The 14268-nt window shown below is 32.9% G+C and overlaps 1 protein-coding gene across 3 annotated transcripts in view; it reads right to left on the bottom strand.

Annotated features, from left to right (window-relative positions):
- Window positions 1-308: 308 nt before the first annotated feature.
- The window catches only part of LOC121407146 (WD repeat-containing protein 89-like), a 64927-nt gene continuing 50967 nt past the window's right edge, over window positions 309-14268 (bottom strand). Inside the window, exons 7-15 of one of the 3 annotated variants that reach the window (XM_041598085.1) lie at window positions 13066-13129; window positions 12278-12301; window positions 9709-9840; window positions 8612-8698; window positions 7925-7969; window positions 7280-7365; window positions 6561-6666; window positions 4610-4765; window positions 309-2035 (exon numbers count right to left, since the gene is read on the bottom strand). In XM_041598085.1, the coding sequence (XP_041454019.1) occupies window positions 1937-2035; window positions 4610-4765; window positions 6561-6666; window positions 7280-7365; window positions 7925-7969; window positions 8612-8698; window positions 9709-9840; window positions 12278-12301; window positions 13066-13129 (799 nt within the window). In that variant the 3' untranslated portion in view covers window positions 309-1936. Of the gene's footprint in view, window positions 3207-4609; window positions 4766-6560; window positions 6667-7279; window positions 7366-7924; window positions 7970-8611; window positions 8699-9708; window positions 9841-12277; window positions 12302-13065; window positions 13130-14268 lie in introns of all 3 variants that reach the window. The other 2 variants (XM_041598086.1, XM_041598087.1) reach the window with 2 other exon arrangements.

Here is a 14268-nt window from a genome sequence, read left to right as displayed (position 1 = left end):
AATGGATAAAAAGAACAGAATTAACAAGCTTAATTAATCCAAAATTTAACAGGATGATTTTACAGTAAAATATGGAGACCCATTTTTAGGATTTTAAACATTCATCACACACTAGTCAGATAAGAACGTATCAAATCCTTTTAACGCAATTAAAAAAGAAAATGCAAATATCATCAAGTTAAAACACACAAAATATATCAAAATAACACTGAAACAAAGCATCAGCAATAATAAAATTCCAACTTATATCCACGAGTGGCAAGAGATTAAACATATATTTTAAATGATCTTACTGATTGTATTTTGCGTTGATGAATTTAAACTGATTTTCATAGAAGAGGATACAAAACAATTGATCATACAAATTCACAATGGAGGTGCAGTTCATACAACAAAAAATACAAATCAACTTCAGAAATGCTTAAACGACTTATAAAAAGTGACCTTTTTTGTAAACCCTGTGGGATGTGGACATTATTTTCACAACTAATTGACACCAAGATCATTAATTTTGATTTTTAATGTATTTTGAGTCAGCTCATGCTTTGTAATAACCTTAATGAAAAAACAAAGGACACTCATTATACAAGATGATTTTAAGGGAAGCACTGCATAAGAATCAAATTCTAGAGGTGACAGTGCCCCCGCCAAAATGGGCCAGCTCAAACCATGGTCTTCGTGTTTTATAACACAGGAACATAAATACTTTACTTTGTACAAAAAAAATAATAACAATAGCTTCTTGACATGCAGTCCACATGGTCATTGAAAACTTATACCTTTTTTGAGAGGGAGGGATCAGCCTGCCTCCTAAAATTAGAAAATACAGAATATAACTAGACTTCAAATCAATATACCACATTAATTGTATTACTCAGTCATATTGATTACAATAGATAACTGACTTCATACGATAATGCCTCAAAAACACAAGGAATGTATACACAATTGAAAACACATAGACCTGCTTAATATATGAGTATTATCAATGAGAGAATAAGTATTAAAAGGCTTTGTTCTAGATATTCAGAATCCACATTATAAACTGATGAATCAGTGTATCTTACATTGATTAAAATACTCACTTGTACAAAAACGGTTAAGCTGAAGCAATGAAGAGGACAGCTGCCATAGCTACTTAGCTTAAAGTGTTAAATGAATATTAATTGAGATTAATGGACTACATCAGCTAAATTCAATCATATCTGACTCATTCGGAATCACAAAAGCAACCTAAATAATCAGCCAATATGTGAATAAACAACTTTGCTAATTCAAAGAACATGGTATGAAAATTAAAATACATTCATTGTAAATAAGTAAATGAGAACAAATACATGTAATATTATAGTATTTTGTTTCTTATCCTCATTAAAAACATTCAAGATCAGAAGTAATTTTTTGTTTGTTTTTGAAAAAAAAAAGGATTTTATATGGCTTCTTCTGAATGAAAGAAACTAGCAGACAACAATCTTGTTTGATATCATTCAATGTTTCCTCTATCATTCATTATATATGTTTCAAGTGGATTAAACTCATCAAATAATTGAAAATCATACCTCTGGAATAATATTTAACTTCTCAGGCTATAACTAAACAGGTAAATAACCCAGTATCACATGGTAAGTATTGGACCAGATTTTTCTCTCCAGTTAGTAATTACCAGCATTTCTCATGAAAATGAACTAGAGCCAGGGTTTTTTACATTCACTCTCGATTATTTGGTCCCAGATCCTTATGAACTCGACAGATTGGCTCATGTGGTCTAGGATTTCTGAAGAATGACAGGATCTTCAATGATCACACCCCTTAATCCGTTGGTCCTGGGCTAATGCTGTCCAGTATATCACAGTCTTATATCCATTTTGGTCCAGGACATCTGCATAATTAGAATAAGCTGTCCAGTGATCAGAATCATGTCTTAATTAGTCCAGGTCTAGACAGGCTGTCCAGTTATCACAACACTTGACTTAGGCTTGTTAGGTCCAGGACTTAAGAAGAACTGAAAACAACTCCAGCAACATTGTGACCAGCCCTGTATGTATTGTTGACAAATAAAAATAATCAATCTTTCTGTATCACTTGACTGAGTAAGAGGTATAAAGGGTTGCCCATAAATTCTTGTCCCCAATAATATAAAATGCTAGCGATAAATGGAATAAAAAATTTGAAAATAAACAATTTTGATCATTTACTGGTCAATATAATCTTAACAATATATGGATACACAGTGATAGTGTTATGTGAGTTAATAGTAGGCGTGAACATATCCAAATGTGTTACGCCAGAAAATTCAAAGAAAATAATCAAGTGCAATAAAATCACAAAAATATTTGCCAGAATTCTTTAATTCAAAAGAAATTAAAAATACAATAGTAAAAGACCCCTATTGCAATTATATTTGTCTAAATTGGGAATAACAGTGTTTAGAAACACTTATGATGCCAGACTGAAAGAAAAGGATTATGATTCCATTACAACCATTAATATTCATCAACATTAAGCCTATATAATCATATTTGATCAAGATTACTTAGAATCTTAGGATAGACAGCTCACATCAGATCCATACAATACAAGTATACATGTACAATGTACATCTATGCAGACACTCTAAAAGGTATGACTGTACAAACATTTGTATAACACTTCATACAAAACCACATATGACCAACATTGACACTGAAATCCAACATCATTATCATTAACAAAATATTCCCTTTTCAGGGTGAGATCTGAAAAGAATGGACCATTTCACTAGCATTCTCAAGTTCATGGATGATATAAGTACTTTAACTACTTAGCAGTCTGCATGCATTGCCAGTTGTTATATCTGGCAACCTCAAGCAAACATATCAGATTCTACAAAGTGATATTGCATTTTCATAGGTACTGTTTAAAATCAAGAATTTGAAGAGATTCTGATTGTGATAGTGCAGTAACCTTTCATTCAATATCAGAAAAGCAATTGACAATGAAACTGAAAAAAAGTCATTTCATATTGCACATTCCTTTAACAATAAACATTTACAATACATATAAGACGCATTTACAGAGCAGCCAAAAAATGACAGAACCAAACATTGAAACATTGAGACATGAGCGATAACTAGTGTGTTTTGATTTCAGGTTTAGGGTGAATATGGTTTTGATCCATGCTGTATTTTCATCCTCTGCAGTCTTTTGGCAATTTTCTCAGGTTGGCTCTGCAGATAGATGGTAGTAGCAGACAGGAAAAGAGAAATAACAAAAGAAAAAAAAGAAAAGAAAAAAATCATAAGCAAGCAAGAAAATATGTGCAGAACAAGAACAGTAGAGTATAGAAGCTTCAAAGTGCCACCAAGATGTCTAGGAGATCAGATGACGAGATATAGGATCTCATTGTATCTGCATTATTTAGACTAGATGATATCTAATGACAAGTTGAAGATGTAGAGACAAGGATATCTCAGAAATTATCATCTCATCAATTCTTCAAAATGATGTAGACATGACGGGATTCAAGATTTGTCATCTCATCATCTCTTCTGAAGGATGCAGACGTGACAAGATCCAAGATCTTTTTCATCCGTTCATCTTTTCAAAAGCATGTAGACATGACATGATCTAAGATCTAGTCACCTGATTGGCACTTTATAGCTTCCATAGTAAACAACAATAAAACACATAACAAAGACAATATTCATATCATGTGCTAACAAGTTTACACAACAAATGCTTGATTTTGCAGACAAAACCTAGTATTTCATAGCACTACTTCATCAGAATTGTGTTTATTATGTATTTTGATTTTAATTAAATACAATGAAGTTCATGGTTTGGATTGTATTAAATTTCTGTCTCTATCATAACTGAAAGTGAATGACCATGCCACTGATAATGACCTTTACTTAATAATGTTTGTTCATTGATTATGAGTGGGTATTTTTTGTGGGGTGCATTGATATTTCAAACCAACTAGATTGAAACTAAACAAAATACAAACAAAAAGAAACTAGGCAAGCTAAATACTTTATCTACTTGCATTGAATCAAATGGCACAATACATAAAAACTATTTTTTTTGTGGTAATAATATGTGGATAAATATTTGTCAACAAGAAAGAGAATAACATATTTGATACAGAGCAAAGGGGGATGCAAAACAATGCATAAAGTACAGAGATGCGATCATATAATGACTGATAACATATTTCATCCTTAGATTTTCAGCATCAATAAAGTAAACAAAATTTTGTAATCAAATAAACTGAAAATTTTAACAACTTAATTCATATAAAATTTGATATTTTAAATTGTGTCATTTTAAAATTATTTATTTTTTCAGATTCGCAATTTAACTCTTCTCTATCATTAATTTAGAATGTAATCTTCCCAATTATTTTCTTTCTCCCCAAATTTCTATAAAAATAGTTTTCACGTATCTTCACTTTTAAAGGAAAACACTTGTCAAATATGCCAAATTGAAATATTTTCAAGAAAAGTGAGGTGATTCTCAAGAAAAAAACTTATCATATCCAATGTCTGAAATTTTCTCAAACTTTCAATTTTTTGTTCCAATTTTCTTCTCATTTAATGCTTCATTAATGACAACATTTTGTACTCATTACCTTGACCGGTGAGCCTCTCTTCTCTGCTCTCCTTCCTTGCCGAATCCTACTCGTCGGTGCTGGTGTGCTCTTCTTTGTTGATGACTGATTGGCAGTCCTATCAGGTTGCCATGACGATACCACAGAATCTTCTCCCCCTGTGATCAATGTCTGCGTCTAGAATGAAATACAGACTTACTCAGATGAATCAACATATCCCAAGTCATGTAAGGCACCGTTCTCACTACCTTCCTTAAACTCGTTTACTGGAAACTAGTTTAATAGTTGAAACTAGTTTAACATGTAATGAGAACGGTTGAAACGATCTTCCAAACTGATTCATAAAACCATCTTGCGAAGTAGTTTTCAAGATCGCTTCGTCTCGGTAATCTGGTTTTAGCATTAGTGAGGACACAACCATTCTTCACACATTTTGAGCACGCTACTCCACACGACAGGTGTAGAATGCCTACGGTGTGGTTTTGAATTTCATGTGAAATGTGCCACCCCACTGAGAGAACCATAGCAACAAGATTGCTTTACGTAAAGCGACGTTAAAAACCACTTTTGTGTGATCAAATGGGAATGCTAGCAAAGCGATCTTCCAAACTGGTTTCCTGAACCGGTTTCCAGTAAACTAGTTTTTGAAAGCGTAATGAGAACAGAGTCTAATATATATAATTATCAACCCTTGACTGTACAGTTTTGATACACCCTCCCCAAAAATACACTTACATGTAGGATGGAATATGACTTAATATATCCTAAAACATCTCCTTGAAAATGAAGATGTAGAGTATGCATGGATTAAATGATTAAATCTCAGTGCAGTAACATCAGGTCAAAGCTATTGATGCCATAACCTAACTCCCCTCACCCATGCCTCCAGACGATATAAGGGCCGGTGTGTGAAGCACTTCAGGAATGATAATATACACAGTAATCTTCATGAGCAACAAATACTTGTATAGTATTGAATTTGGGTGCACTGCAAGAATACCAGCTTAATGTCCAAAGTTATACATCTATTGATTAGTGTCTTGTAATTCTGTTAATTTTTAATTCAGCTGAGGGCTCATATTACCCGTCTGACCCATTCGACAAATTAATTATGTGGGTCTGTCTTACAAAAAAATTGACCAATCAGACTACAAAATTCATGGAAAAAAATGTCCCACTAAGAGATAAACAACATCTTACACATCTGTTATAAATCCATTTTAAAGTTGTGCAAACAAATGATTTTAATCAGTTCTTTTTTGTAATAATTAGCTCTACCATGTTTGTATGAATTCTATATACCCCCTCCAGCCTCTGAACTCTGGATGTACATCAATGAAGCACTACAATATTTCATTTTAACTCAAATTGCAGATTTACCACTAAATATTTTTGACGTCTCCCCAATCTTATGAATTTATATATTATTTTCATCATAACATAAACTGCAATTGATTATACTAACTTTTATACACATTATATCCCATTAGTAGAGGATTGTTCAGCTACTCGGAAACCTCTTGATTGTACAGTGCGTCCCAGAAAAAACGAAACCGAGATTAAGCGATGATTTATCATAACTGAATCACAAATACAATAGACAAATGACCTACCAATGTAAAGCTTAGAATGTCCTCTTTCATCTGATATTGCTGAGATTATTCCTCATTCACGCATAGTTTCGTTTTTTGTGGGACGCACTGTATAACTAGGCCAGGTTTGGGTAGGATAGATGGTTGTGCTGTATAATTACCGTGGTGAATCAGTATAGCCTTCAGCCTTCTCAACCAATCTGCTGGCTCTTTCCCCTTCCATTGTTATCAATCTTTGCTTATGATTTGAAGATGTTATGATTTTTATACATATATTTTTGTTGCAATGTATCATGTAATGTAAATTCCATCCAATTCAGCTTTGGGCTGCTATGTGGTTTTTAATAAATAACTTTTCAAATTCAAACCCCTATACTGACCTGATCATCCCAGTGAAGACACCTTACTACTCCTTTATGAGTTCCTTTCAATGAATGTACAAAATGAAGTCTGTCTCTCCCAACAGTTAGAAGATGCAAGTCACCGCTGTAACCAACAAACAACAGAATTTATGATAAATTATACCTGAAATCTATACTTTTCTATAGGATATCAATCATAGCATCGCAACATTTGTTACATCAAATGCATGTACACAAACTGACAAATAAAATGCTAAAATCATTAGTGATTTATGTTCGTAGAGATTTTCCTCATCCATCTATCTAACATATTTTTGGGTTGGATTGATGTGTTTGTCAGATTCATAATTTTACGCTCATCGTTAAGGAAAGTTCAAACACTAGAAAAAAAAGTGTCATTCTTCAGAAGATCTCGTCCACATGAAGATGCATATGTAATTTTTTTTCTGTTATTTTTGAGTCCCGAACGACATGGTACTATTTTTCATTTCAACTGAAAAATATATGTAACTGAGTCAAGTTAAGTCTTCAGTCTTGTTCCCCTTCTAGTACTCCTAAAGGATCACTATCAATCAAGAAAATATTCTTTCGTTTTCATGTCAAAAAGACGTAAAATGTCATTACATCCTGCCCGACACAGCATGGAATCATCCTAATATATGTCCACTAAAATTTGTAAACACAGAAAAAGAAAAATTACGATAAAGAAATTCAAACAAATTGATCCAATAAATTACCTTACTGTTCCTCCTAGAACTACTAACGACTTTAGACCAGAATGATAGAAACAATCAACCAGATAGTCCACCTTACATAGATCCTCCTGTAAAGGTAAACAAACAAATAATAATTAAATATGTAAGCTGAAGATGTCTTAGAAATGAGTCATGCTTTCCCAATGCTTTCAGAGGAAGTATTGTTTCACCCACAAGTGTAAAAAAGTAATCTGCTAAGGTAAATTGCATGCAAAATTCTATGTGTAAACATCAATGTTATATGGTATGATCATACAACAAATTACCTCTTTTTAAGACATGGATGTAAAATTACAGGATGCTTTATACTCAATATTAAACAACAGTTAAGATAATTCTTAAAAAAATAATGAAATAATACATGATTATTGCAACCATTCCCCATGCAGCGCAAGGGAAGATCAAGGATATGGTGAGAATTTTGACATGCAAATGAAAAATAAGAAATAGTTTTTTACAGTTCATACTTAAGTATTTTTCTCTGTATTCTTCTGTAAAATTCTGGCTCCAGGGAGGGGGGGATACCATACATAAATATGTCATTGGCTAAAATGCATTTAAGTTCTCTTGGATGCTATCAAATCAGGGCTATTTTGATAATTGTAGAATCTACACACATTTACTTACCATTAATGATTCCCTTACTGAGTCAAATTTGGTAATTTCTGATGACTGGGAAAGAGAGTAGGAAAATTAACAAGATTGACAATACATATATTACATAAACATTTGGAAATGAATAGTGATATTAAATTCCAATAGTAATGAACTTTTTAACCCATTAACTATGGCCAGTCCTGCAGGTTATCGTTTCTCATTTAAAACAAAAATCATCCTAAAAGAGCATATGGAAGTACCAAGGTCTATCCCATGGCCTGAGAGAAATAACGATGTGATGAGAGAGAAAGAGGGATAAAGACAATTTGAATAGAACAAATAGAATTTTAATGGATTTCAATGTATTCATTTATTTGTGAATCTATTACCATTCTTTATTTTTAATTGATTAATTTGATCATTTACAATAAATATAGTTTTTAACAGCTTCAGTAATTCATTCATCATTATTTATCTTTTCAGGCAATGAGGCCAGGAATGGGATGAACTAAATATAATACAGAATATAGGAGAACATAAATGATTATGAGGTGATGTGTGTAAATGTGATCATGAAATTTAACAATATTTATACGACGGAAGTTATATCCAATAATCATTAAAAAGCAATTGCTCAAAAATACAAAGTTGACAAATTCAAATTCATTTCACCAATTAAAATTTTTTTTTGAAATTCTAATTTCTATGAATATTTACCTCAACAGCATCAAATATTCTGATGGTTTCCGTATGAGTTAAGCAGTAGAGATATTCACTATTTGTTCCACACCAATCAATATGGCTCTGTTATGAACAAATTGTAATCAAAATCATTAGAATCATTATTACAATCATCACAACAGCAAAAAATGTAGGTTCTTAAACCAGCTACATGTAACATGTGTAGCATTGCAATTAATGATGATAGAATTTCTGCCAAAACCAGGGCCCCGTCTCACAAAGAGTTACGACTGATCCAATCAATCATAACTCTACGGAAATCCATCAGTGTCATAATTCTTTTCTAAAGAAAATGAAAATTAGCAAAATGTCCTTTGTAAACAAAGGAGAACACACCAAATTGTCAAGAAATCAATGAATTCATGGATGTACATTCATATCAAGACATGCTCCCCTGTCCCCCTAACACCACTGACTAAAATGTCTTGATAGAATAAGAATTAGAGCCAGTCTGTGGCATCGACCTATCCATAAAGGTCACATTTATTGCATGTCTCAACCTACCCATAACTAATATTTGCAATTCACATTTATTAGATACAATAACTCATAGGAGGATCCTACAAGGTTCCAGGCACTTTACACAGTCATACCCATCGATTTGAAATTCATTACAAAAAACAACCTCCCGTACAGGCAGCTTTATCATAAATCTTTCCTGATAACTGGCAAGCAGGAAGGCTACAGTCTTGCCTAGATGACAAACTCTTGTTTCTTATACTGAAATAATTTCAATATTTTCAATTTTAATCACTATTTCAGAGATTTTTGCTTACAATTGGTTTATTCATACTGAATAAAGGTTGAGCTTCTATTTCTGCATTTTGAATCATCAAAAAGTTATCCTATTTTTATTTCCAGATAAATGTACATTAGTAAATTACTGTACAATGTTTCAGTAAAAATAATGCATTCTTGCATTACTGCAAAGCCTTTGTATGAGGATGATGAATATGTTCAAATAGAATGGAATGAGAATAGAAATCTCAAGTATGGTTTTTCCAAATACAAAAGGAAATTGGAATGGAATTGGATTGACTATTCATTGCTATAGTAAGACTAAAGTAACATACCACTGATGATTCAGCATTGAGCGTCGTCACAAGGGCATCTTCTTCATTCGTTTGACTCGTATCGAACACACAGACAAGCCCATCGGTCGATCCTGTTGCTAAACTTGATGATTTGGTGGGGTGAAATTTGACCTGAAGGAATAAAATTATTGCATTAAACCAAAATCATATTTATCTCCTATTAAAGCAACCTTGTCAAAGTAACAAGCCTTAAACTTCAAATGTTTTCAGGGCAATTTATATGGTGCTTTACATCACAAATGGGAGATATTATAAAACCTGGCTCTCAACTTTGTGTTCGGGGCTTCCGTTCAGCTGCGGATTGTATGAACGCAGAAAAACGCATTCAAATGAAACACAACGCAATAGAACAAGCTAATACGAGGTCAATAAGCAGACTAACGCAGAGGCCTCACATTCTAGCTCAATAGTTTGACAATTTTGCATACATCTGCAAATGAACCCAACCAAAATTCATACGATCAAAAGACGAGTGGCAATGAGCAAGTATGAGGAAGAGCGAGTGGATAGCACACATATTAGTGCTCGATTTACCTCAAATTACCTTGTTTTAGCTTGCTTTACTGTGCGCAACTTTATACAAGATCCGATGAGCTTGTAGGCAATAGTTTGATTGCAACCAAATACTTAGCTGCATAGTATGCTGTGTCAATATGCAGCTTTAAATGCAACGGTTTAAGATCAAGTTCACCACAGATAAATGATGATTCAAGCCAATAGAGAAAAATCAAACAAGCAAAGCGCTGAAAATTTCATCAAAATCTGATGTAAAATAAGAGTTATGACACTTTTAAAGTGTTGCTTATTTTTCACAAAATAGTTATATGCACAACTCAGTGATATGCAAATGAGAGAATGACAATGTCCCTCATTCACTATTTTTTTGTTTTCTATTGTTTGAATCATACAATCTTATAATTATCAGAGGTTTGACAATAATCACCAATGTGACTGAAACATAAAGCATTCAACAATTATTTTTATGGTAATTCCACAGATTCAGGGAGGGAATAAAATTTGCTTCACATATTAATGAGGAGAAAATTTGAAAAGTTCATATTTCATATAATGAAAATCAAAAGAAATAGTGAGTGGATGACATCATCAGTCTCCTCATTTGCATACCGACCAGGGTGTGCATATAACTGTTTCGTGAAAGTAAGCAAAACTTCAAAATGTCATAACCTTCTTATTCTACATCTGATTTTGATGAAGTTTTCAGTGTTATGCTTGTTGGGATTTCTCTTTTTATTCAAGTCAGCTTTTTGTTGGGATGGACTTGTCCTTAAATTGACACAAATGGTTTCAAGAGCAAGAAGAGGTGAACTGATTGAGGGCAGATAACAGGGAATCCATGACTAAAGTATAGCCTGGATCAATTAAAGCCCTGATAATCTATATCTACTACTTTCTACAGCTAAATTTGTATCATACTTTAAATAAGTTTGCTTGTCTACCCTACTAGATGATATAATTTCCAGCTTTAAATCACCCATCTTATTGGTGGATCCCCTTGAAAATGGTGTAAGTAAATCAAAATGCTCCCCTCCTCATCCCCTAATCTAAATATCAACTGATTATTTCCATTTAAATGACTATACAAGCATGCAAGGTCTTCAACAATATAAAGATGGGGGGGGGTCATTTTAAAATGGTGTATAACTAAGCCCCCATCCCTCCACATCCCTGAAATCAAGAAAAATCAGCTGATAATTTCAATGACTATACATGGATACAAGGCATTCAACAACATAAAGATGGGGAGAGGGAGGGGGAGTCCCTTTAAAATGGTGTAACTATGCCCCCTCCCCACATTAATCTGGAAATAACACCAGCTAATAATTACAATTTAAATGACTTTACATGTTTACAAGGTGATCGAAGACACAAAGACGCACTAGTGCACAAAGGTACACAAAGCATCTAATCACCATTTAACACATGTCTATCATTAGACTTCAATGGCCAGATGCTTAACACGTTGAATGTGTGAATAATTTATCAGAATATATCATATTCATAAGATAGGATAATAGAGGTGTGCTGGGAGATGGACGTCATCATCGACAGCAATGGGCTCATTTTGTGAACCATTGGAATGATTGTCACACAATAGTAACACTGAATGCATGCATAAATCATACAGAGAAAGAATGAAGAGAATATGTTTTTTTTTAAATAACAAAAGCTGCATCAAGGATTCATGTAATAACAGACATAGTTGAGGTAGGAAAAAAATGTATACTTAATGAATAACGAAACATCAGAGAGAAGAGCAGACAAGAAAAGGGAGGATTAGAAATTAAACAGAAAATTTCTTCTCTATAATATGCTACCACAGAGCAGAATGAAAAGATGTTTTTGTTCTCCTTCCCTCTCATTTATTCTACAATTTTTAATACCTTTATCATTGTAAGCAGGGGCAATAGATGTAAAAAAAAACCAGACACTGAAAAAGTTTATATCTACACAATAATACACAACAAAAATATGTCAAAAAACAAAATACTTCAACAAATTACTCCATTACATGCATACATTGGTTTACCTGTTTTATGACAAAAGGATTGTTCTGCCCATATTGAATGAAAGAGAAGGTGTTTGCAATTAAAAGGTATGATTTTGAAAGATCATTGGATAATTATGACTCTAATCACATCTCAATGATACCTTATACAATATCTTATTACAATCAAGCACTCAGCCTTGTAAAATACAATTTTTTATTACCACAAATTCTAACAAATCATGTGCATATTATATTACCAAATGTTTCACATGCTTTCATCAATGCATTACTGGGCCGCACAATTGCAAACTTCAACACCAACAAATAATTAAATTTCACACTATTTTGTTCGCTCATTTCCAGAATCTTCATTAGAATAAAATGAATGAAACATCATCATAATCTAGTATCCCCTCCTTGCCTGTAATCCCTTCACAGATGAATAGGATTGGCGTTCATTGTCTGAACTTTATCTCATCTTAGAATAAATTTTTCTAGAAAAGATGGAATTTAGATGAAATAAAATGGACACTTACTCTATTCACAGGAATTAGTTCAAAGTTCACACATTTTTTTAAATCAATGCCAGCAATGATCTTTCTCATTGGACATACATTGCAAAAATATACCAAAGACTTTGTTTTAAGTCACTTCATAATATACATGTTCATACCATCCTTTCCCTTCATTTCATCACAAAATCATTTTTTAAAACTCTTCCATGTGCAACTAATATTATCTGTAAAAAGGTAAAAAAATTGACTATCAGCACTTCATAATACTTTGGAATAATGGCTTTACATAGTCAATGTTATCACAATACTAACCTGTGTAATATCATCTGAATGTGATTCCTTGTATGTACCAAGGAGATTTGTACTTCTCCTATCCCTGTAAATCAAACAAAATAGGAAGAAAAATACTATTTTTATAAACAAGGCATTATAAATCATGACAATTTTCTTAGGATATCAACAATTTATTTCATTGCAAATATTAAAAGATAATAGGAAAAAAAATGCTCAGACTACTAATGAGTCAATTTCAGACACAGAAAATAGACAATAGGCATAAAAACAAATTGAAAAGTAATTTTAATAATAATAATGTGACTTTAATATAAAGAGCCAAATCCACTCTGTATAGTGCTCAAGGCGGGTAAAGAGCCAAGAGTTAAAGTTTTTAGAAGATTTTTGAAAGTCACGACAGAGGAACATTTTGTTATGTCTTCAGGAAGGCTATTCCACAGGGTGGGGCATGCAAAAGCAAATCCTTCGCCCCAGTTTTTGAAACTTTTGGAATAACAATAGATAATATTGAAAATGATACACTTTAACTCTAATCAGAAACTGAAGTATACATGGATGAATTTTTCATCACATCAGTCTGCTTTTTTTAAAAACAAGCTTCTGTTTTCATGAACATGTATGTTTCTGTGACAGAAAGCTTTGTGACTGCTAATATGATTTAAACTGTTTTTAAAAATTGACTGCACATAATGTAATCAATTATCATTAGTATTACAATCAATTACAAGGTTTTGTGTTACGGGGCCTTGAAATCTAAACATTTTACAGATTGATACAACCCCCGAGGCCTGTTGCAGAAAGAGTTGTGTTTAAACGCAAGCCAAAAAGTCAATCCCAAGTCCCAAATACACGTTGTTGATTGGTTGAAAATCAAGTTGCGCATGATTTTTTAGAGTTGCGATTGATTGCAACTCTTTCTGCAACAGGCCCCTGGTCTGCTTCCCACAAAATGCATGCAATCAGCAAAGGATTTTCTTGCTACTGTCAATTGATAATCCGGCTCCAACCCTGGCAAGCGGAACCCAAGACATGTTATGAATAATTAGGGTTTTTGTGATCCGAGTTAGATGTGGAAGAAGTACAAATAGAATGTGAAATACTAGGAGATGTCTCCACGGAGGAGCGTGGGATTAGATATTATCAACACACAGATAGAGTTTCTGAGACAATTCTGATAAATCATGATGAGGATGGATGGGAGAAAATAAGGATAAATCAGAG

Source organism: Lytechinus variegatus, chromosome 2 (genome assembly GCF_018143015.1).
Source record: "Lytechinus variegatus isolate NC3 chromosome 2, Lvar_3.0, whole genome shotgun sequence".
In the NCBI taxonomy this organism is placed as follows: domain Eukaryota; kingdom Metazoa; phylum Echinodermata; class Echinoidea; order Temnopleuroida; family Toxopneustidae; genus Lytechinus; species Lytechinus variegatus.
Note: the sequence above shows the minus strand (reverse complement) of the source record. Positions and strands in the feature narration are given on the sequence as shown.